Source organism: Macrobrachium nipponense, chromosome 1, assembly GCF_015104395.2.
Source record: "Macrobrachium nipponense isolate FS-2020 chromosome 1, ASM1510439v2, whole genome shotgun sequence".
In the NCBI taxonomy this organism is placed as follows: Eukaryota; Metazoa; Arthropoda; class Malacostraca; order Decapoda; family Palaemonidae; genus Macrobrachium; species Macrobrachium nipponense.
Window position 1 is genome coordinate 152,651,330 of NC_087200.1, and position 22,845 is coordinate 152,674,174.

General features: G+C 41.6%; 1 protein-coding gene across 1 annotated transcript in view; it reads left to right on the forward strand.

Moving 5' to 3' along the window:
* The window catches only part of LOC135218971 (uncharacterized), a 102,689-nt gene that overhangs the window by 68,703 nt on the left and 11,141 nt on the right, over positions 1-22,845 (forward strand). The window contains exon 3 of the mRNA XM_064255409.1: positions 21,280-21,499. Within this exon, the coding sequence (XP_064111479.1) occupies positions 21,280-21,499 (220 nt within the window). The remainder of the gene's footprint in view (positions 1-21,279; positions 21,500-22,845) is intronic.

The window sequence follows — 22,845 nt, forward strand, 5'->3', positions numbered from 1 at the left end:
CCAATCAGCTATGTATATATCTGACAGGTAAGTTCATTGTATGAAAATGATATTGTTATAATACAATAAAGTTTCATACATACTTACCTGGCAGATATATACGATTTATGGCCCACCCAGCCTCCCCGCAGGAGACAGGTGGAAGAGAGAAAATATGATAGAAAACGGGAATGGTTCCTAGTCCTGCCGCCCAGGGCAGGGAGGTAGATCACCTGACCTACCGTAGCGAGTGGCGCGAAATTTGAATTTCTGTCGGGGACGACGGAGTCTTAGCTATGTCTATATATTGCCAGGTAAGTATGTATGAAACTTTTATTGTATTTAACAATATCATTTTTATTATTTATACTGTGCTAAACTATAAAGGATTTTTATCATAGCATGCGTTTTTTAAAAGCGTCGTTAACTCGGAGCATCGGAAGCGTCAGCGTCGTAACCTCGGAACAAGCGTCGTAACCCAGGACGGATTTTCCATTGAATATTTAAGAAAAAGCGTCGTAACCTCGGAACGTCGTAAGCCGGAACCGTCGTAAGCGGGGACCGCCTGTATTGTTAGGATAAAAGTACATATCCCAACTTTTGGAGATATGAGAAGGAATAAATCCCTCTTTTTTCTGTCCTCATGAGGCCTAATTAGGCCTCTCTCTCTCACTCGCTTGAATTTTGTTTTAGTGACTATGTATCCTATATCATTTATACATGTGTACTACTTGTAAGATGTAACTAACCTTTTATCTGAGAGTAGCGTGTTAGGTTCACATGGAAATATTGGAATAAAATTCTAAATTTCTAGTGTTGAAGAGAGGCTGCAATATTCCCCCTCTTTTCAAAATGCCTTATCAAGAACTTTCATAGGCTTGTCTAATGGTACAATGTAACATAGGCTCAATCCTTATACACGCTGGTTCACGGTCACCAAACCTGGATAGGGCCTCAGTTTCAAATATGTTTTATTCAAAGGTAGTAGATTCAAGGTAGTTAATACGTTATTATAGCCAGTTCGATGTACCATATTGTATGACATAGGCTAGCCTATGCACATCTATTTCGTGGCCCCAGCCGATAGCGAAGTTTCACAGTGATCCACGGGGTAACAAGGCTACGTTACCAGTTAATGACCATCTTGTCCAGGGAAGCCAGTTGGCATCTAGATTCCCCAACTTTAATACCATTTTTGAATGGATTTAATTGGTCATAGGTATCTTTCCTTGTTGGTAACTAGCCACATCGTCTTTCAGACGATTGTCTCCCTATTGGTCAACGATACTCGTAATTGGCAAGTGGGCCATGGGTAATCGCGTCTATGGCCAGTCCTTAACGGGCCGCCATTTGCGAATCAACCCTTTCCCCCTCCCCCTCATCTCCCCTCCATCCTCCCTTATAGCCCCACCCCTCCTTCCCCGCTACTGCTCAGGGGAGACAAGGGACAGGGCCGAAGGGTAGGTAATACGATAGTATTTACTTAACAGGAGCTCCGCTACCGGAGCTCCACCGGTGGAGAATTCCGTTGGCTTAGGGAGATCGTATTAGGGAAGTTATTTCTAATTTTCATATCTTATAAATAAGAGTTGTTGTTCATCTCTTATTCAAACTCCGGTGGTGCCTATGTTGGCTGGGAGACACCTCCCCTCGAAGGGCTCCTCGGTTAATTGATGTGGTACTCGTTCTCGGCTCCGTCCCTGATTACTCCGGTGGTCTAAACCCGACCGGAGATTCATTGTATTGAAGCTACATTTTTTGGGAACATATTTTATTTGCTACCTTGTCATTGTTTGTATCTCATATTCATTGTTTGTATCTCATATCAAATTGCTCCGGTGTCCACCGGACCTCCGGTGTACATGGGAAAAATAGAGCTTCCTTGATCTTCTCAGAATTACATGTATATATATGAGATACAGTACACTCTCTCCTAATAACTGTGGTGGCTAGCTCCGGCAAGCCTTTCCACAAGCATGTCATGCTAAGACAACTTGCATGCCCCATTAGACTTAAGTTTAGATAAGTATCTCCCCTAAGGAGAATATGTACTTATTGAAAATATAATATTACAGAAACCCCGCTGTGCCTTCCAAGGGTGCCCAGCTTACTTCAGCGATCCGGTGGGCCATGACGTCTGCCGGTCGCACGCCCATTGTGGCATTTCCTTTGTGATTGAAGAAGGCCAGACCCCTTACATGGTCTGGTTTCCAGAGTCCTGCTCCCTTTGCTTTGAGAGCGCATCAGTGGCGTGGTTGGTTTGGTGTTTGCTTCTCACCTCGGTGGTCGCGGGTTCAATTCTCGGCCATTTCATTGAGGAGTGAGAGATGTGTATTTCTGGTGATAGAAGTTCACTCTCGACGTGGTTCGGAAGTCACGTAAAGCCGTTGGTTCCGTTGCTGAATAACCACTGGTTCCATGCAACGTAAAAACACCATACAAACAAAACCTTTGCTTTGAGCTGGTCTCAGTACTTTTGAATGAAGAGGTAAGCTTTAAAGCCACATTTACATGTGCATGGTTTCTAGATAAGTTTATATTGTCACAGACCTAGTTTAGGACCTAGCCAATAAAACTCAAAAATACCACCCCATTTCAGGCGGAGGTCTATTCCTTCACCTTGGGAAGGATATAGGTCAGTCCGACCCAAGGTTAAGCCCTTAAAGGCATCGAAGCCATCATCTAAGGCTTCGAAATCAACTCCGTTGGCAGCGACAGCGTTGTCACCGGCCTCTAGGCCCTCGACTCCATCAGATTCGTCGCTTGCTGCCAAGGTTCCTCCTCCTACCAAAGGACAGAGGAGTAAGTCCGCTAAAACAAAGGCGACGGAGCTTGATCATCAAACTGACCTGGCGGACAAGCTTTTGTCCAAAGTCAGAGACGCGGTGGACGAGAGGCTGGATCAGAGAATGTATTCTCTAACGCTGGCCTCCGCTCTGGACACTCAGACCGTGTCAGAGATCGTGGCGGAGCAGCTCAGGCCAATTAAAGATATGATTGCAGGCCTGCTCCACTCCGGAACTCCAGCGGCTCCGCCGACAGTTCCAGATTCCTCAAAACTACCGCCGTTCGACAAGAACAATCCTTGGCGGTGTGCCCTCCATGCTCCTTACCTGGATGGCACTTTAACCATTGAGGGACTGGGTACTCGTCCGTTGTCGGATCTCGAGTTTCACCCAAAAGATCTCCAGTTCCCCTTCAATGGATTTGTACGGCTCATGGAGAATGCGTTGGCCAGGATGGATAAAGTTCTCAAGGAAACAGTTATTTTTCCAAAGGAACAAGCCCAAGCTGTCTGGGCTCGCACATTGACCGACTGGGGATGTGCCAATACTAATTGACACCACACAAGGGGTCGTATAACTATTTTTACGACACCCAAGAAGTTACTTCTCCGTTTACGGGACAAGATCCGCGGAGCTAACACTCCAAGCGGCATATGAAGATCTCCCTATGCCAATCCCTCAAAGGAAAAACGGATGCTACCTCCCTCCTCATACCAGCCACTAGGGAATTCTGGCATGATGCTCCGTCGACCTTTACGGTCGGGAAGTTAGACCCGGACTGTGCCTCTACTCTGTTTTCAGACAGACTTCCTAGACTGCCTGAAAACTTGCTGAAAGCGGAGTTTGAGGCAAGATAGAGGTTGGCTAGGTCCATCAACGCTGTGACATCACTGGAGTTGGTGGCCTCCATCTATAGGGAAGAACAGATCTTCAAGGTACTAACAAAAAGTTTATTGCAGACTTTTCAGTTGGACCTTCACGAATTTACTGCAGCCAGGAGATCCTGCAGGAAATATGTGTTGGCTGAGGCATCTATTAGGCATGAGCCTAATAGATTGATTAAAGCTTCATTCTGGGGAAAGAATCTTTTTCCCCAGGAGGAAGTAGATAAGGTGCTACAGGAGGCCGCTAGGGCAAACCAGAGCCTCCGAGTTCGTTGGGGACTTCCATCAAAGCGGAAGTTCGAACCAACGACAAAGCACCAAAAGCCAAAGAAGAAGCAGAAGCACTATGCTCCGTACAAAGCTTCTCAAGGCCAGCAACGCCAACAGTCTATCCCTCTAGCCCAGGCGTCGAGACCCTCGACGTCCAAAGCACCTCCACCGCAACAGTTTGTGTTAGTACCAGCTCCACAGAGCACGCAATCAACGACTGTGGCAACCTGGATGTCTTCTCCGGCATTTAACCTGGCTTACGAAGCCACCGGAGCATTTCGGGGTTATGCTAGGCAATCCGGTGGTAGCAGAGCTAGAGGTCAGTTCCGCCAGCGGGGCGGACCTAGAGCTAGAGGTGCAAGGGGAGGCAGAGGATATAAACCAACGCATAACCAGTGAGAAGAACCGGGTAGGAGGGAGACTATACCGATTCCGAGATCAATGGACCTTCAGCCCTTGGGCACACAGTATTGTTTCCAAAGGGCTGGGTTGGAGGTGGATAAAGGGGTCTCCACCTCCGACGGTGAACTTCTTTCAGACACCCAAACCAGATCTCAAAGAATACACCAAAGATCTCCTGCAGAAAAAGGCTATAAAGAGAGTAGAAAGCCTGAAATTCCAGGGACGTCTGTTTACTGTTCCAAAGGAGAATTCTTCCAAAATGAGAGTAGTAATTCTGGACTTGTCCAAACTGAATTCTTACATTCTTTGCGACAAGTTCCATATGCTGACTGTCTCTCAAGTGCGGACCTTACTTCCCCGTAGGGCCGTCACCACCTCTATAGAACTTACAGACGCCTATTATCATGTTCCAATAGCAAGAAACTTCTCTCCCTACCTAGGCTTCCGCCTAGGCACAAAATCCTATGCATTCAAGGTGATGCCTTTCGGCCTCAACATTGCACTCAGGATATTTACGAAACTAGGAGAGACAGTATTGCAACAACTCAGGAACCAAGGAATAATGCTGGTAGCGTACCTAGACGATTGGCTCATTTGGGCGAGCACAGTAGAAGAATGTCGCAGAGCAATGTCTGCAAAGTCTAGGCTTTCAGTTGAATCTGAAGAAATCCTGACTGCAACCAGCAACCCAGTTCGAATGGCTGGGTATTCATTGGGACCTGCAGGATCACAAGCTATCCCTCCCAACCAAGGTCAAGGAGATAGCATCAGTGACAAAACATTTCATCAGGAACATAAAGATATCACGGCGATCTTTAGAAAGAATCCTCGGCTTACTCCAGTTTGCCTCGGTAACAGACATTTTATTAAAAGCCAAACTCAAAGACATCAATCGTGTTTGGAGGAAGAGAGCAAAGATACATTTAAGAGACAAAGTCTCAACAATTCCCCCTGTACTGGTAAAGAGACTGCTTCCTTGGACGAAATCCAAGAACCTTGCCAAAGTAGTTCCTATGCAATTTCCCCCTCCACAAGTGACGATTCATACAGACGCATCACTCAGTGGTTGGGGGGGATACTCCCAACACCAAATGTTCCAAGGGACCTGGTCCCTCAGTATGAAACATTTCCATATAAATGTGTTGGAAGCGATGGCAGTACAGTATTCCTAACCTTGAAGCGATTGTCCCCTCACAAGAAAAGTCATGTGAGGATAGTCTCAGACAACGCAGCGGTAGTCCACTGCATAAACAGAGGGGGATCCAAGTCACCCAAACTGAGTCATGTTCTAGTAGCAATTTTTACCTTGGCAGCAAAATGAAATTGGTTCCTGTCAGCAACACATCTGGCTGGAGTGAGAAATGTTATAGCGGACGCTTTATCCAGGACCAAATCGGTAGAGTCGGAATGGTCCCTAGACATGACTTCGTTTCGGTGGATATCCAGACTGGTTCCAGATCTCCAGGTGGATCTGTTTGCAACAAGCACCAATCACAAACTTCCTTGTTATATAGCCCCCAACCTGGACCCTCAGGCTTATGCCATAGACGCATGAGCACTAGACTGGACCTCTGGCAGAAGATTTATCTGTTCCCTCCAGTGAATCTCCTGATGAGGGTACGACACAAACTACGTTCCTTCAAAGGACAAGTAGCTCTGGTAACACCCAACTGGCCCAAAACCAACTGGTTTCCGCTCCCGATAGAGCTGAAACTCCATCCCAGACGGATCCCACATCCAAAGTTGACACAAGTGGTTCAAACACAGACTGTGTCAGCTTCCTCAGGAATACTACAAACCCTAACTTTGTGGACTTCATGAAGTTTGCAGCTCATAGAGATGCAAATATTGATCCGGATAATGTCATATTCATAGAATCTGACAAGAGGGGTTCAACGCTTAGGCAATACGATTCGGCTGTTAAGAAATTGGGCAGACAGGCTCTTCCATGTTTGGGGGAGATTTATGCTAGACCTCTTTGTGACCTGGTTCAACAGGAAACTAGAGGTATTATGTTCAGTGGTTCTGTATCCTCTGGTGTTAGCGGAGGACGTATTCCAACATCCCTGGGACAACCTGGAGGTGTATGCCTTCCCTCTGTTTTGTTTGATCTGTCAAGTCCTGAACAGGCTGATGAGTTTGCAGTCTCAGGATGACATCAGTAGCATGACATCAGTAGCTCCTCTGTGGCCGCAGGCGGAATAGTTTCTGGATCTGCTGTCGTTGTTGTCGGAGGTGCTAAGGGGGATTCCCCCATGGCAGCATATTCTTTGTCAGCCGCACGTAGAAAGATTCCACCAGTCAGTAGAATCCCTGTCTCTTCACAGTTGGAGGCTATCAAGTACCTCCTCCAAGTGAGAGGCTTTTCTCAGAAGACAATAGGACATATGTCCAGCAATCTCAGGAAATCTACCTCTGCCGTTTACAAAGGTAAATGGGTGATCTGCTGTAGTTGGTGTCGTAAACAGGGTTTTTCTCCACTCAGAACCTCTATTCAGCGCATAGCAGACTTTTTGGTCTTCCTCAGGGATGAGAAAGGCTTGTATGTTTTTGCCATTAGAGGCTACAGGGTGGCCCTGAGTTTAGTGTTACGTCTTAGAGGTATTGACATCTCCTCATCCTGGGAATTCTTCTTGCTGTTTAAGGGGTTTGAGCAGTTGTGTTCTCCAAGGGAGCTCAACCCTCCAATGTGGGATGTTTCCTTGGTCCCGAGGAGTTTAACTAAAGCTCCTTATGAGCCTTTACGTCGTTCATCAGACAGGAACTTGACAATCAAAACGGTTTTCCTCCTGGCCTTGGCTTCTTTTGAAGAGAGTGTGGGAGGCTTCATGGCCTAGCTATGATGTGAAGCACACCAGGGGTTGGGGGAGGGTGTCGTGTCCTTCGAATTTATCCCGGGAAATTGTGGCTAAGACCCAGAATCCCTCGGTGCAGGAAGATAGGTTTGCCTCCTTTTCCATTCCATCTCTGGATGACTTTGTGGGCAGTGATTCTCAAGAGCTCTTGTTGTGTCCTGTCAGGGCTCTACGTTGCTATCTTATCCCTTAAATGCCTAAGGGGTATAATAAAAATGGTCTCCTGTATGCCGAGGGGGTCTCGGAGTGAGCGCCGAAGCAGAAAAAATATTTTTGTCAAAAAGTCACAGCGCGCTTAGTTTTCATTTTTGGCTCCTTTTTTTGTCATTTCCTGAAGTTTAGTATGCAACCATCAGAAATAAAAAAAAATTATCATTATCATATATAAATAATGCGATATATGATAGCGCGAAAACAAAATTTCATATATAATTGTATTCAAATCGCGCTGTGAGCAAAACAGTTAAAGCTAACAAGTTCATTTTTTGCGTTGCATTGTACACTAAATTGCGATCATATTGGTATATAACACATTGTAAAACGATCAAAGCAACACAGAGAAAATATTATCACAAAATGATGCATGAATTCGTAACGTGCGGACGTAAAAAAATGTTTTTTTAAAAAATTCACCATAAATCTAAATATTTTTCTAGAGACTTCCAATTTGTTTCAAAATGAAGATAAATGATTGAATATTACTATACTGTAAGAGTTTTAGCTTACAATTGCAGTTTTCGACCATTTCGGACAAGTTAAAGTTGACCGAATGTTGAATTTTTATTTTATATTTTTTTTATATGCAAATATTTCGAAAATGAGAAAAGCTACAACCTTCAATTATTTATTGTTGTATTCTGCATAAAATTGCGCACATTTTCATATATAAAACTCTATGAAATGGAGCAAATATTCCGAGAATGCGACGTACGCATTTCGGAGATTTGCGGCGGAGAATCCTCGCGCAGAGGGAAGGAAAGTTTTTTTATAAATTCATCATAAATCTAAATATTGTGCTAGAGACTTCAAAGTTGTTTCAAAATTAAGATAAATGACTGAATATTACTAGACTGTAAGAGTTTTAGCTTACAATTGCGTTTGTCAACCATTTCGGTAGAGTCAAAGTTGACCGAACGTGTTTTTTTTCTATTTATCGTGATTTATATGCAAATATTTCGAAAATGAGAAAAGCTACAACCTTCAATTATTTTTGGTTGTATTCTACATGAAATTGCGCACATTTTCATATATAAAACTTTATGTAACGGCTAATGTAAAATGGTGCAAACATTACGACAATCGCACGTATGATTTTTTCGGAAGAGTTACTGCGTGGACGTACGGAAATTTTTTTTTTTTTTCATAAATTGTGCTAGAGACTTCCAATTTGTTGCAAAATGAAGGTAAATGATTTAATATTACTAGAATATAAGAGTTTTAGCTTACAATTGCGTTTTTCGACCATTTCGGTAGAGTCAAAGTTGACCGAAGGTTGAAATTTTGGCACTTATTGTTATTTATATGAAAATATTTCAAAACTGATAAAAGCTACTACCATGGGTTGTTTTTAGTTGTATTGTGCATAAAATTGCGCACATTTCCATATATAAAACTTTATGTAACGGCTAATTTAAAATGGTGCAAACATTACGACAATCGCACGTATGATTTTTTTGGAAGAGTTACCGCGCGGACGTAAGTAAAAAGTTTTTTCATAAATTCACCATAAATCGAAATATTGTGCTAGAGACTTCCAATTTGTTGCAAAATGAAGGTAAATGATTGAATATTACTAAAATATAAGAGTTTTAGCTTACAATTGCGTTCTTCGACCATTTCGGTAGAGTCAAAGTTGACCAAAGGTTGAAATTTTGGCACTTATTGTTATTTATATGAAAATATTTCAAAACTGATAAAAGCTACAATCATAAGTATTTTTTTGTTGTCTTCTACAAGAAAATGTGCACATTTTCATATATAATACTCCATGTAACAGCTAATTTAAAATGGTGCAAAAATTATGTCAAAGTTACGAAATAATTTCTGAGATGCGTCACTGATACTTTTTAGTGCGATAAGAAAGAAATTCGCGCTTGCGCGCCTGTGTAACGATTGTAAACAAAACAACACCTTGATCCATGAACTCCCAACATCCCCCAAGGCGCATGATTCAAAAGTTTTCGGCTGGTAGGCCTATAAGTATTTTTCCGCAAATTAAAAAAAAACTTTTCTATGTCGACGTAAAATACGTCCAATCGGCACCCGACAGACAATTTATCTCAACGTAAAATATGTCCAATAGGCGTTTAAGCGGGTTTAGACTGACACAACATTTTTGGCCAGGTTGCCGTAGGTTTTTTGTTAACACGGTGGTATGAAGAAAGAGGTGTCCAAGAATACAATCACTTTTTGGTTATGTGAAGCTATCAGACAGGCATATATGATTCTTGATGACTCCACCGCCATGTCTGTGCAGGCTAGAGCACATGACATCAGGGGTATTGGTCCCTCTCTGGCTTTCAAGAAAAATTTGACTTCATAGAGTTTTGAGCGCTGGCACTTGGTTACGTCAGTCCAGGTTCACCTCTTTTTATCGTAAGGATGTTGCTCACAGATCTATGGACACTTTTTCCTTAGGGTCTGTGGTGGCTGCCCAACAGATCGTTGTCCTTAACTGGGCACGTTTGTATCTTACCTAGGATGATTGTGTGGAAGAGAGAATGAGTGAGTTGGCTGGTCTCTTTCTTTCTCTTGTTTCTTTCCTTCTTCCTACAGATGGGTTGAGGAATAGGCACGTCATATGCTGGACTGGTCTTATACAGGTGAGTAAGGTAGTTATACTGATAGTTTGGTTGCTTTGTTTTCAAATAGTCAAACCCTCTACATATTCAGTAGCATATACTCCGCTCTCTAGCAAGGGGGAGTGAGGAGTAATAATAAACCTTGATGTATCAGTTTGTTATTAAACAGTCAAAGTTTCTCTTTAGTTCCCTACTGCAGTGAATCTTCCCATATATCATTGTACGTAACCCAGTGGCTGAGTTGTTGGATATCAGTTTATCTAGCTTCTCATGGGCATCAGTCCCTCTCGAGTAGATATTTCTTTTGGAGTTGGAGTGGTGGGTAGGCCCCCAGCTGGTTTAGGATGTCTGTACCTCTCACCAAGTATAAGTCTATCCTGTTGTTAAGACTGAAGGTTTGTTCACGTGTGAACAAATGACAAATTTTTAAAGACAATTAGTATTTTTCATAGCTACAAACCTGAGGTCTTAATGTTTTACTGCCCATCTCTAGCCACTCCTCTGTCCTCTTATGACATCCTGGGTTGGGAAAGACTAAATGCGGTAGCATGGGTGCGCGGTCTTTGACCAGTTTTCACCCGATATACACATGCATTGCCAGATCTCACAAGATTCGTAGCTTTTTCATTTCCAGTTTTTAACTGGATCCAGCTAGGTGCTAGAAAATTATCCTATTGTTCAGACCTCAGGTTTGTAGCTATGAAAAATACAAATTGTCTTAGAAAATTTGTCATTTCCTTACCAAATTCTAGTGGTTGGCTTGCTTACTGGGATGGGCATTTGGTATGTGTAGATGAGAATAACTGGGTTATGGAGTGGAATCTGCAGGTGCTTATGAGTCTGGAATGATAAAGATAAAAATGATAGAGTATGTATCATCAACTACCGCACACAGTATTATTTACTGTATGAAATACAATTTTAAAAAATTAAGAATTCCTTTACCTGATGGAGTTGGCGAGGTGATAGGGTCAGCTACTTTGGGCTCTGAGGAGGCTACATCTGGATCTGGAATTGATAACAATTATGTAAAGATACAGCACATAAGGTGGATTTACATAGTGTACATAGACATTCTATAACATGTATATAACAATTTATAAAACATTTAAAAAAATTGTTAAGGATTCCTTACCTGATAAATAGGTATATGTGCTGGGTGAGAAATCAAAACCATGAAAAGGCTCAGGGTCATCTGGGTCATCATCACTATCAAAGGGTTCTGGAATGATACATAAAGAAAAAGATTAGGTTATGCAACAGCAAACACATTAATACATAGTAATGTACAAACAATTTATGGCATGAAAAAGATAGAAATGAAATTCCCTACCTACTGGAGCTGGATGGCTGCTACAGAGGGTTCAGGTCCAGGGGGATCTGGATTGGGCTTCACTTCTGCAATAAATACAAATGATGAAAATGATTCAAGTTACAATACACTTACAGTTTTATTTAAAAATTTACAATTAATACATATGTAACACATTTTATATTACAGCATGTAAACAAAATATTAAAAAAGTTCAGAATTCCTCACCAAGACTAGGAGTGGGAGGAGGTGCAAGAGACTTCTTCTTGAAGAAACTGTCAAACCTAGACTGTACACTTTTCTTCGTCTGCTTCTCCTTCAGTGTCTCTGTAAAAAGTTACCAAATTCAGGATCCATCTCAAAATCCTGTCAAACCTACCAATGTTAGGGTCTTCTCCCTGAAAAGAAGCCAAAGCTCTCTCCAGATGAGTAAAACTCTCTGACAAGCCTTTGATAGTTAATGCCCGGGGTTTTGGGTCTGGTACCTCTAAGTCTTCCTCAATCATTTGCTGCTCCAGCTCAATGAGGTCCTCTGATGACAACCCTTCTCCATGGCATGTCAGCAGCTCTGTGACATCCTCATCTTCCAAATCTAGTTTCAGCCTCTTGCTTAGCCCTAGGATTTTCCTCATCTGTCTCAACATCTTCTGCTTGGTAAAATCCTTCAAAACTGTGCACAAAGTGGTCGTCTTCACCCCCTCCCAAGCACTTGCAATATCCCTGACTGCATCTGTGATGATGCAGCCCTTCCAAAACTGCTTCAAAGTCAACTCCTTGTTACCTTCGATAGCACTCAAAGCAGAGCGTATTGTCTTTCTATGGTAGTATGCCTTGAAGTTAGCGATCACTCCCTGGTCCATCAGCTGTATGAGCGACATTGTATTCAGTGGAAGGTACACCACCTTCACATAAGGATGCATATTGCTCAAATTTGAAGGATGACCAGGGGCATTGTCTAAAACAAGAAGAACCTTAAAAGGCAAACCTTTCGAGGTACAATACCATTCCACTGCTGGTTCCAAGTGGTCATTGAACCAATCTTCGAAGACCATCAAGGTAACCCAAGCCTTCTTGTTAGACTTCCAAGTGACTGAGTTGACTCTTGAAAATGCCCTTGAAAGCCCTGGGATTCTCTGCCAAATACACTAGCAAGGGTTTAAGTTTCAGGTCTCTGCTAGCATCGGCCCCAAAGAGTAAAGTCATTTGCTCCTTACAAGCTTTATGGTTTGGTGCTGACTTCTCCTCCTTGGAAAGGTACTTACGGTTGGGCATCCTCTTCCAAAATAACCGTCTCTTCTACATTAAATACTTGGTCAGCAGTATAACCACCTTCCCTAATTATTTCAGCCTAACCACTAGGAAAACTTTTTGCTGCTTCACTATCAGCGCTAGCAGCCTCACCTTGCAGCTTCACATTGTGCAAATTCGCACAAGCCTTAAAACAGTTAAGTCAACCTCTGCTTGCGGAAAATTCTCCACTGGCACTGCCTTCCCCATGTTTTTTCACTACTGCTGCATGCAGCTCTCTAGCCTCTTCTTGAATCACATTTAGACTCACTGGAACACGTCGCTGATTCTGGTCTTCCAGCCAGATCAACAATAACTTCTCCATCTCAACCATGCTCTGGCTACGTTGCTTCACATTAATAACCGTTGCCTTCATTGGTGCAGCATCTTTAACATATTTAAGAATAAATTCCTTGTCCTTTACTGTGGTTACCACCATCGTCCTGCTAAGCCACAAAGCACGACCTATCTCGGTGCTGGTTTCTCCTTTATCAGAACGTATAATGAGATCGTACCTCCAAGGTGATCACTTTCCTCTTCTTCGATGAACTATCATCAGATAAAGTACTCTGCCGTTTTGGAGCTGTAGTAAAGGCAAGGAATATGCAAAATATGCAACAAAGTAGCGAGATTCAACCTAGCGAAACGAAGGCAACCACATGAGTGAAGTGGCATTGTTTGGTATTGTTACACACCCCAGCATCCTTAACCAAGCTAGGTCATTGTCCAGTCAGATTATATATGCTGTTAATAGCATAAATTATATGACCCCTCCGCTCAGAAACTAGTTCAGTGTATGGTGCGTCATAAAAAGCATAGAAAAACATTGTTAACTCAGAATTTTGTGTTGTAATCTAACCAGAAACTTGGTGTTTTATTGATACTGTAAACAGGAAAGGTTTTTTTATATACGTACATAGTATGTGTTTTTGAAAGCCATCGTAAACTTGGAACGTCATAAGCCACTACCCCTCTGCTCAGAAAATAGTTCCATGTATGATACTACATAAAAAGCGTCGGAAAAACAGCATAACCTCAAAATTTGTGTTGTAATCTAACCAGAGGCAACTTAGTTTTTTATGAATACTGTACTAAACTAAACTAGAAAGGATTTTTATTATAGTATGCATTTTTGAAAAACGTTGTGAACTTGGAACCATCATAAGCTGGCAGCGTCGTAAACTGGGGAAAACTGTCGTAACCCAGCTTGGATTTTTGAATGAATATATCAGAAAAACCGCCATAAACTCAAATTGTCGGAAGCCAGGTACTGCCTGTATATATGCAAAGTTAATACATATAGCTATTTATATTTTTTCATACTAAAACAGCTAGTTGTCAACTTACGACCACAATGGGTTACAACCAACCGGTCCTACGACGTTTTGGATGTAAGTTGGGCCGTGTTAATTTACAGTCAGAATATTATACTAATAGCCTAGTCTACACTAGGGTAATCATTATCATCTTTACATACAGGGTAGCGAAGCCTACACTTTACGTACAGTATACTTTATAGTACATATATGGCATAGTAATTATTAATTTCAGCTAATTCTCTAGGTTCAATGCTCATTTTCTTATGATAATTCAGTACAAAGAGAAATTAAATAACATTAACAAGTTAGCCTCGCGTATACGATGATGATGATATCATGGTACATATATCATATACATTCGAATACATAGCCTAGCCTACAGTATACTGTATACATACTACATATACTATATAATTTAGTAATTTATTAATATAAGCCAATTTTGGAGGTTCAGTTAATTCTGAATATGATATATCAGTAGGAAAAAAAAATTGGACATGAAACAGGAATCAGATTCGGACCGACATTGGCATAACTGAGCGATCAATGTTTTGGTTTGGAAATCAGCTGATGGTGAATACAGGTTATTTTGCCGTATTTAACTCAATTCGAAGCAAATTGCCTTGCTTCTAGTTAGCATAAAATATCTAGAGACTTTACTTATATGAGACGGTAATTTGTCAGTATATGACATATTTTAAAGTTAAAATATAAATTTAGTATGTCTTGTGAACTAAATTATTTTTTTAACAGATTGCGTTGTGGGCATGTTTATTGTGTAAAGATATTACGTGATTCCGTTCGCTATTTTCACTTGATTTCATCCTAGTACGAGCTTTACCGTTATGTTACTTATCTTTTATTGGTGTGAAAACAACAGTAAAATGTGTTCTTTCAAGACCTGAAGTTTTGATTAAAATGATTCTCTCTCAATTTCTTATATGGTTGTGTTTGATGGCATAAGGTTACTGGAGTTATATCCTTGTTGCCAATGCACGATAATAGTCATTAGCAGCTCGAAAAGTGAGCTGCATGTGTGGAGAGGCGGGAGATGGGGAAAAAATGTTGTATGTTCAGCTGGACACCACTCTTTCTTGCTCACGTCGCTTTCCAGTCGTAGTTGTGGGTGGTCGTAAAGTTGATCAGTCGTAACTTGCATAGGTCGTAAGTCGACAACTAGCTATACTAGCACTGTTACAGTATTTCATAGAGTATGCATTTTATTAATACTATGTGTTTTTTCATACTAAAACCCTTCAAGTCACCAAAAAGGTTTTTAGCCTTTTTCTGAATCAGTATGAGGGTAATCGGTACAGAACCTTGTCTCAGGTGTTCCATCCCGATGCCCAGAAATTTTTCTATTACTTCTACCACCCTCCCTTCTTTTCTTATAGTGGTTGACTCCATTGGCACAGCGCTTTTCATGTGCTCCCTAGTTTTACCTTTGTTCTTCAAAATTGTGCTAATGATCGAGCGATTCATTTTATAATGCCATGCTACATTAACCATTTTTTCATCACTCTCTAACTTCTTTATTATATCAACCTTGGTTTCCATTAAGATGGCTTGCCACGTTTTAACACTACCATTTTCATCAGTGGCCTTGTGCTTGTCATTGGCCATGCTATATTAATGGATGCGTTATAGTAAATATTTCATGATAAAAATGCATGAATCATCACACGGGAGATGGAATCTTAGCACTAGCATAGATACGTACAAGGAAATTGGGATGTGTAGTAGTGCCAGCTTTGGTGCTGTCCAGACTGGGTAGTGGCAGAAATTATAACTAAGTCAAAGCAGGCCCTCACAACAAAATTTTGACATGCCGGTCACAGCCCAGAGTGTTTTGAACAAAAATTGAATTTATGAGCACGGATGCTTGTATCTTTGAAAGTTTGTAAATTGAAAGTTCGTAAGTTGAGGAGTGTCTGTTTAAGCATTTTTCTAGACTTATTGTTAGTCTAAATAATTATTTCATAAGTAAGATATAGAAAGTGCTGTAGGATTAGACTGATCAAAGAAGTTGGACGGTCATGTTTGAAGGGAGCAAAGGGGGTAGGAGTGCAAAGTGAAAAGCCAATACAGTGGTCCCCCAATATTCGCGGGGATGTGTACCAGACCCCTCCGTGAATAGTTAGAACCCGCAAATAGTTTGAACCCCTGTAAAAATGCTGAAAACAGCCTATTTTGTTAGTTAAAACTAGAAAAACCCACGAAAAATGTTTATACAGTGGTCCCCCCTGTATTCGCGGGGGATGCGTACCAGACCCCCCCCACGAATAGTTAGAATCCGCGAATGTTTGGAACCCCCTCTAAAAATACTCATAAAACTTAGCTATCCTTAACATGCAAACACCAAAGTATCCCTAAAAAGACCATCCTTCATCAAATATACATAAAACATCCTATTATGGTTCATATTAATCTTTGAAATTATTATTAATACTGTTTTAAAGGAAAATCTTACATTTATGGTTTATACATAATACATACGTATTATGTACGTACTGCATGACTTAGTTACGTATGTGAAAATAATTCAGTCCCCCCATAAGTATTCAGTCATGCATGTTTTCTTTCATACTGTTACTATTTGAGACATCCATTTTCTTTTTACAAGGGAAACAAATGTATGTGAAATCACAAGCGATAGAGAGAAAGAACAAAATTTTGTATGAACATTAAACAATTGTTTTACGCTAGTACAACATATGTAAACCGGGTACTCACCAGTGATGAATGTTGATTAAAGATGATGATGATGAATTAGCAGTGCAGTCCGATGAATGACGATGAAGATATGACTGCTCAGCTAAGCAGAGGAGTTACATATCCTCTGGGGCGCCTCTTCACCTTCAGGAGGCGCTTCGGGAGGCAGTGACTCAGGCGATTTGGGAGGCACTTCTTCAGGCGATTCAAGAGGCACTACTTCAGGCGATTTGGGAGGCTTTGGAGGGTCTTTCTTCGTTCGTGTGATGAACATTGTGATTGGCAACTGCTGCCGTTGCTTCTTCATGGTGGTGAGAGCTTGATTATAGGGCTCCAATGCTGTGTCTAGAATATAAGAAAACTTCAAGGAGCGCTCCATGTAAGGATCCCATGTTGCGACAAACTCCTGGAGGTCGTTTACCATTTTTTTAACTTGGGACAGGCGTTCCAAAGTCAGGCCCTCCTCCTCTCCCTCCTGATCCTCTCCTGAACCTGGAGTGTCTTCTTCCTCGCGGGCGGACTTCATCAGCTCTTCCAAGTCCTGGTCGGTAAGGGGGTCAGAGTGGGCATCAATGAGGGTGCCGACTTCTTCCTCGGTGATATCGTCAAAGCCCTCACCACCAAGAATTTTTGCCAACTGGACTGCCTTAATGGCTGAATGCTGGATTTCCTGGGGAGAAAAGCCTGTATAATTATGGACACAGTCTGGCCACAAACTTACTCCAGCAGGCATTCAGTGTCTCCTTCTTCATGTCCTTCAACGACCGGTCAATGACAGACAGACACGTGGCAATCGGGAATTTAGGCCAATAATCTTTCAGCGTAAATTCACTGTCACGGTCCATTGCATCAACAGGTGCTGGAGGGAGTTCCCGGTGTAGAGTGCCTTGAAGGCACGGATGACGCCCTGATCCATAGGCTGGAGGAGAGAGGTGGTGTTGGGAGGAAGGAACTCAAGCTGGACTCCTTTGGAATAAAGATCGAGAGGGTGGCCACCAGCGTTGTCCATTGTCAGCAAGACCTTGAAGTTGATGTCCAAATCGGCCAGGTATTGCCTTACTTGAGGAATGAAACTCTAGTGAAACCAGTACTCCGTCAGGACTTTGGTGATCCAGGCCTTGGGATTATGCATCCAGAAGACGGGCAGTAACGCCTTGTCTTGTTCTTGAGTGCCCTGGGATATGCAGCCCTTGTAAATGAGGCCTGGTTTCAAGCAATGAAAACCAGCTGCATTCTTCCCACACATCAGGAGGGTCACCCTGTCCTTTTGTGCCTTGAATCCAGAGGCTTTAGCTTCATCCTTCATAAGGTACGTCTGGACGGCATTTTCTTCCAGAACAGGCCAGTTTCGTCCATATGGAACTCCTGTTCTGGACGATATCCTTTCTCCTGGATTATTTTCATGAAGGCCTCTGGATATTTTGCGGCTGCCTCTTTGTCTGCAGATGCAGCTTCCCCATGTAGGGAAACAGACTTTAGATGGAACCTTTTCTGGAACCGGTGGAACCATCCTTTGCTAGCCTGAAATCCTTGGGGAGCTGAGGACGGTCCCGATTGTGGTTCTTCTTCTTCGTCTTCCTCTTCAGGAGCTGGTTCTCCAAAGCCCAAGAATTCCAACGTCCCTTCTTCATCACCTTCCAGTGCCTCCACATCTTCGGCTTCGGCTTCCTCTTCCTCACCACCTTGTGAAGCAGTAGGAGTTGATAGCTGCTGGTAGATCTGTCGTGCTTTTTGGCGTATGATGTTGGAGTCAAGGGGCATGTTCTTCTTCCTGCAGTCCTTTATCCAGAACGCGAGTGCAGATTCCATTTTCACGATGGTTTTGTCTCTCACTGTGGACACAGCCTTTGCGGTGCCATAGTATGTCATACTAACCACTTTTCTTATTTCATTTTCTTTTTCTTATATATCTAACTGTGCTCTCATTCACTTTGAAATGGTGGCCGACTGCAGCGTAACTTTTTTCCCTCCTTCAACATAACGAGAAGTTTCACCTTCTCGTCAAGCTTCATTACGGTCTTCTTTCTTTTAGCTTCTTGGCCAGAAGCCTTAGAAGGAGCAGGGTGCTTTTTAGGGGCCATTTTCAGTACGATGCATACAGATATTTGCTGATACGCACAAGAGCTTAGCGTTAACGTTCGCGTATACCCGCAGTGAGGCTGCTCGGGTACTAGATGCGCGATACCCACAATTCCATCTCCGCGAAATGGGGCCAGGCTTCAACCCATCAACACCAAGTGTACAACCAATGAGCGACAAGGAAAATGAATGCTGCTCCTGGATTGGCTGCTGTGCAGACTACAGCTAATAGCGTTTTAAATATCATTTCGTTTGGGTACTGCTCTAAGAAGGCGTCACGGCATCATAAGATTTGTTTATCTGCGGGAAGTTGGCTTGGGTACAGCATCTTTTAAGAAAACCCGACTTTGTTACCGACATTTTGCTGTGTTTACATGAAAGTATTACAGAACTGTAATATTTGAAAATTAATAAAGCTTTTTTTTCATCATAAAAATTTATTTTGTCACGAAAATATACTCATTATGTACGTATGAAAAATACACGTACAGTACGTACTGCGTGCCGCATGACAGAAAAATACGTACCCTGCTACAACTAAAATGTATATAATCATTGTCTTACGTACTTTAGATATGGTCTGCATACTTTTATTATCATCCTAAAATAATTTATGTACGTACGTACATACATATCATAATTAGAAATTATCTTAAAAAATTTCATAAAATGTACAGCCTGCATAATGCGTACCCAATTGACCCAATACGTATTTATGTAAGTTCAATGGCAGTGTTGCTAAACTAACGCATTTCACGCTAGATCTGGAGTTTTCAGATTTAATCTAGCACCATTGTTTTCCAATTTGCGCGGTCGCGCAATCTTAGAGATTTTTATGATTATCTAACATGAAATTTGGCGTGTTTATCGAAGGTAATGAACAAATTATTAATAATATATTAACACAGTGGTGCTTAAAAATCTGCCCTGACGCCAATTTTACAAAAACAACAACTGTCACGTGTGTGACACACCTTTGAATGTCTTTGAGACAAACCCTAAGGCTATAATTATAAGATTATAGGGGTTGTTTTTCATTTCCAGGTACTGCTTAAATCTCCTTCCTACATCCGCCCTGCCCTTGATCTCTCTCTTTTCTACATCTTACAGTTATCCAAGCGAGAGTTTTTTTATGGGATAACATAGGCCCTCCAATTGCTTTTTCATCTGGAAAATATTTATTTTGTATACAATTGCCTTTCTCGGCTGTGAAGTTGATGTCTATCCGCCGGGCTGTGAGATGACCAGGAATGACATGTAAGTCAGTGTCAAAGTACGTAACTCTACACTTCAGTCAGACCAAAACTTTGTTGCCATATCGTATTCAAGCAATACATATTCTGTTATTGTTTCCTATCTATCATTTTGTGTGTGTGAGAGAGAGAGAGAGAGAGAGAGAGAGAGAGAGAGAGAGAGAGAGAGAGAGAGAGAGAGAGAGAGAGAGAGGTTTCCACTATGGCATACGTATCTTGTTGAGAGAGAGAGAGAGAGAGAGAGAGAGAGAGAGAGAGAGAGAGAGATGGCTGTACGTATACGATTGTTTATTTTCTCAGTTGTCAAACTCACTCTGTATGCTTTATTTATTTCATATATCTTGCTCACCAACTTATACTTACGATATTTTTATTCAATTCATTACATTAAGATTTATAAGGAATGTCTAATAAACAGAATAACCATATCATTATGAAATGTCCTTGTACGAATAGTAAACACATAAAAATTTGCATCCGCGAATAGCCGGGGATGACTGCGAATAATTATGTATATGTTCCACAGAGAAACCCGCGAATGGGCGAGTCCTTCCGCGAATAATTTCTAGATAGGTTCCAAAGAAAAATCCGCGAATCAGTGAGTCCGCGAATCCGGAGAACGTGAATACGGGGAGTCCACTGTACTTGGTTTTTTTAATAGTTTTATCACAAAAAGTGCATTTTATGATGAAATTGATAAAAAAAACAGGAATTTCTGGATATTTCTCATAGAAAAATATACCGTGAATATTCGAATTTTCCACAAATAATGCAGGGAAACGTTCCCGAGAGAAATCCGTGAATCCGGAGAACGCAAATACGGGGGTCCACTATATGTACTAGTAATGCTGGTATGACCACAGAGAAACTGGAAAGACTTTTTAATTTTTTTTACAGTGTACGTATTTTTACATTTGAAAAGGCTTGCTAGTTTGAATCATACTGGAAAACATGGGGGAGAAGGAGTAGCTATGCATAAATGCAAACTACAAAAACTCTCACAATCTACTGTGTTTACTGATGCATTTAAGGTTTAAAATTAGTTTCTATTACGTATAATAGAATTTTCTTATTTGTAAGTTTGATAACATTTTCCCTTCATTTATCACTCCCTCCCCATTAATTAACTAACAAACTAGCTGGTGATCATTTTCACCTCTGAAATGGTAAACTAAGTAATTTGAAGTCTAAATTGTGGTGAACTAGATCATTTGAAGTCTATGTGGTAAACTAGGTAATTTGAAGTCTAAATTGTTTTAGCAGACCAACAAAGAGAAAGCCTTTACCAGTGAAGCAGTTAATAACTGAAACATAGTATTAGTATTTGTTTTTTATTCCAGGAACCACTTTGGTGATTATGTTGTGTTGGAAAACGTAGAAGAGGTGTGTGAGTCAGGTCATGTCCCATCACATATAAGATGTCCATCATATGCTAAAACAGGACATCCTCTAGATGGACCACGTGTACCTGAAGTGAAGGCAGAATGGCAGGTGGAAGCCATGAGAGATTCTTGCCATTTAGCCAGAAGTATTATGAATACTGTCGGAGAAACTATTCAGGTACTGTATTGCATCAATTAGTTCTGAAACTGAAATTATCTCTATGTCATGCACACAGTTAGCTTAAAGAAAAGAGTGCATTTAGGGGCCCAGGGATGCAATAAGGCCTCATATAATGAATGTTGCTACTCTGACCATAAAGTCAAAGGGACTTTTTCGAAATTTCACCTATTACTCTGGTTTGTTCGTACACAAATGCAAACCCTGTCTTTACATAGGTTTCAGCTTGTGGACACAAACTGGAACAGCTGTTTAACTTTCAAACAAGGTCACTAACTACTGACAGTAGTGGGAGAAGGGGGAAGCCCTGCCCACTTGTCAGTCTGCACTTCACTTTGGTTTCCGCTGCCATTTGCGATCTTTTGTTTTTATTTTTGTTGAAATATTTTTGTGTGATTGTTGTTTGTTTTATATATATACAAACTCTTCAATCACTTTAGCACTTTTGAATGGGAATCCGCTGATTTAGGCCTTATCCAGGGAAGGACAGACTGTGTACGCATTCGGTTTCTTTCTTCGTATTTATTATCATATGTTCAGTCTACAGTAATTAACGATCTAACCCGGATTCTTTTTCAGGTGTTGTGGAGGCTGAGGGCCATGAAGGGTTATGTGCCATTCTAGGCCTCTCAGGAGAGCTGAGTCGGTAACCTGCCTAACTGGGTCAATGTTACCGTCCCTGGTGGCCCGCCTACCCAGGCTGCTGGTACTGGGCCTAGTCTCTAGCTGGTGGTACCATGGTACTGTACCTCTGCTCCCATTGCTGAGTGCATGGGTGCAACCACTTCCTGAATAAGTGCAATTACTACCTGGGGCTCTTCAGACCCCCTGTTTACCAGTATCAGTGTAAGGGCTTTTGTTTTACACAATGCAGGATGGTGGGAAACGCCCACCCCCATGGAGGGGCGGGGGGGACAAGCCAGCCCAACTCAGTGCCGGTCCCAAGCCTGGGAAGAAGAAGAATGCAGGATGATGGGAACAAATTTAGAACTAAGTAAAACTCTGATTTCACATAAGTGACTTACCAAACAATTACATAGCTGTAAGCTTTCTTACCTGGCAGTCTAAAATTCAAATTTCCTGGTGCTGACGGCACTGTTATCGTTCATGTAGGTGATACAGGTCCCACCCACTTTTGGGATTCTCCAGTACTGCTGAGCTAACTACCATCAATTTGTTTTCTGCCGCTCATGGGGTAACACCTGTGGGATTTTGTTTGCAGTCAACTATCGTTGCCATTTTGGATTTAGTTCATTTGGTGATGTACAATTTCTTAGTTTTTTTTTGCTAATGAGCTGTTTTGTTAGCTTCCAGTCATCTAGGAATTAGCTTATCATGTTGGACTC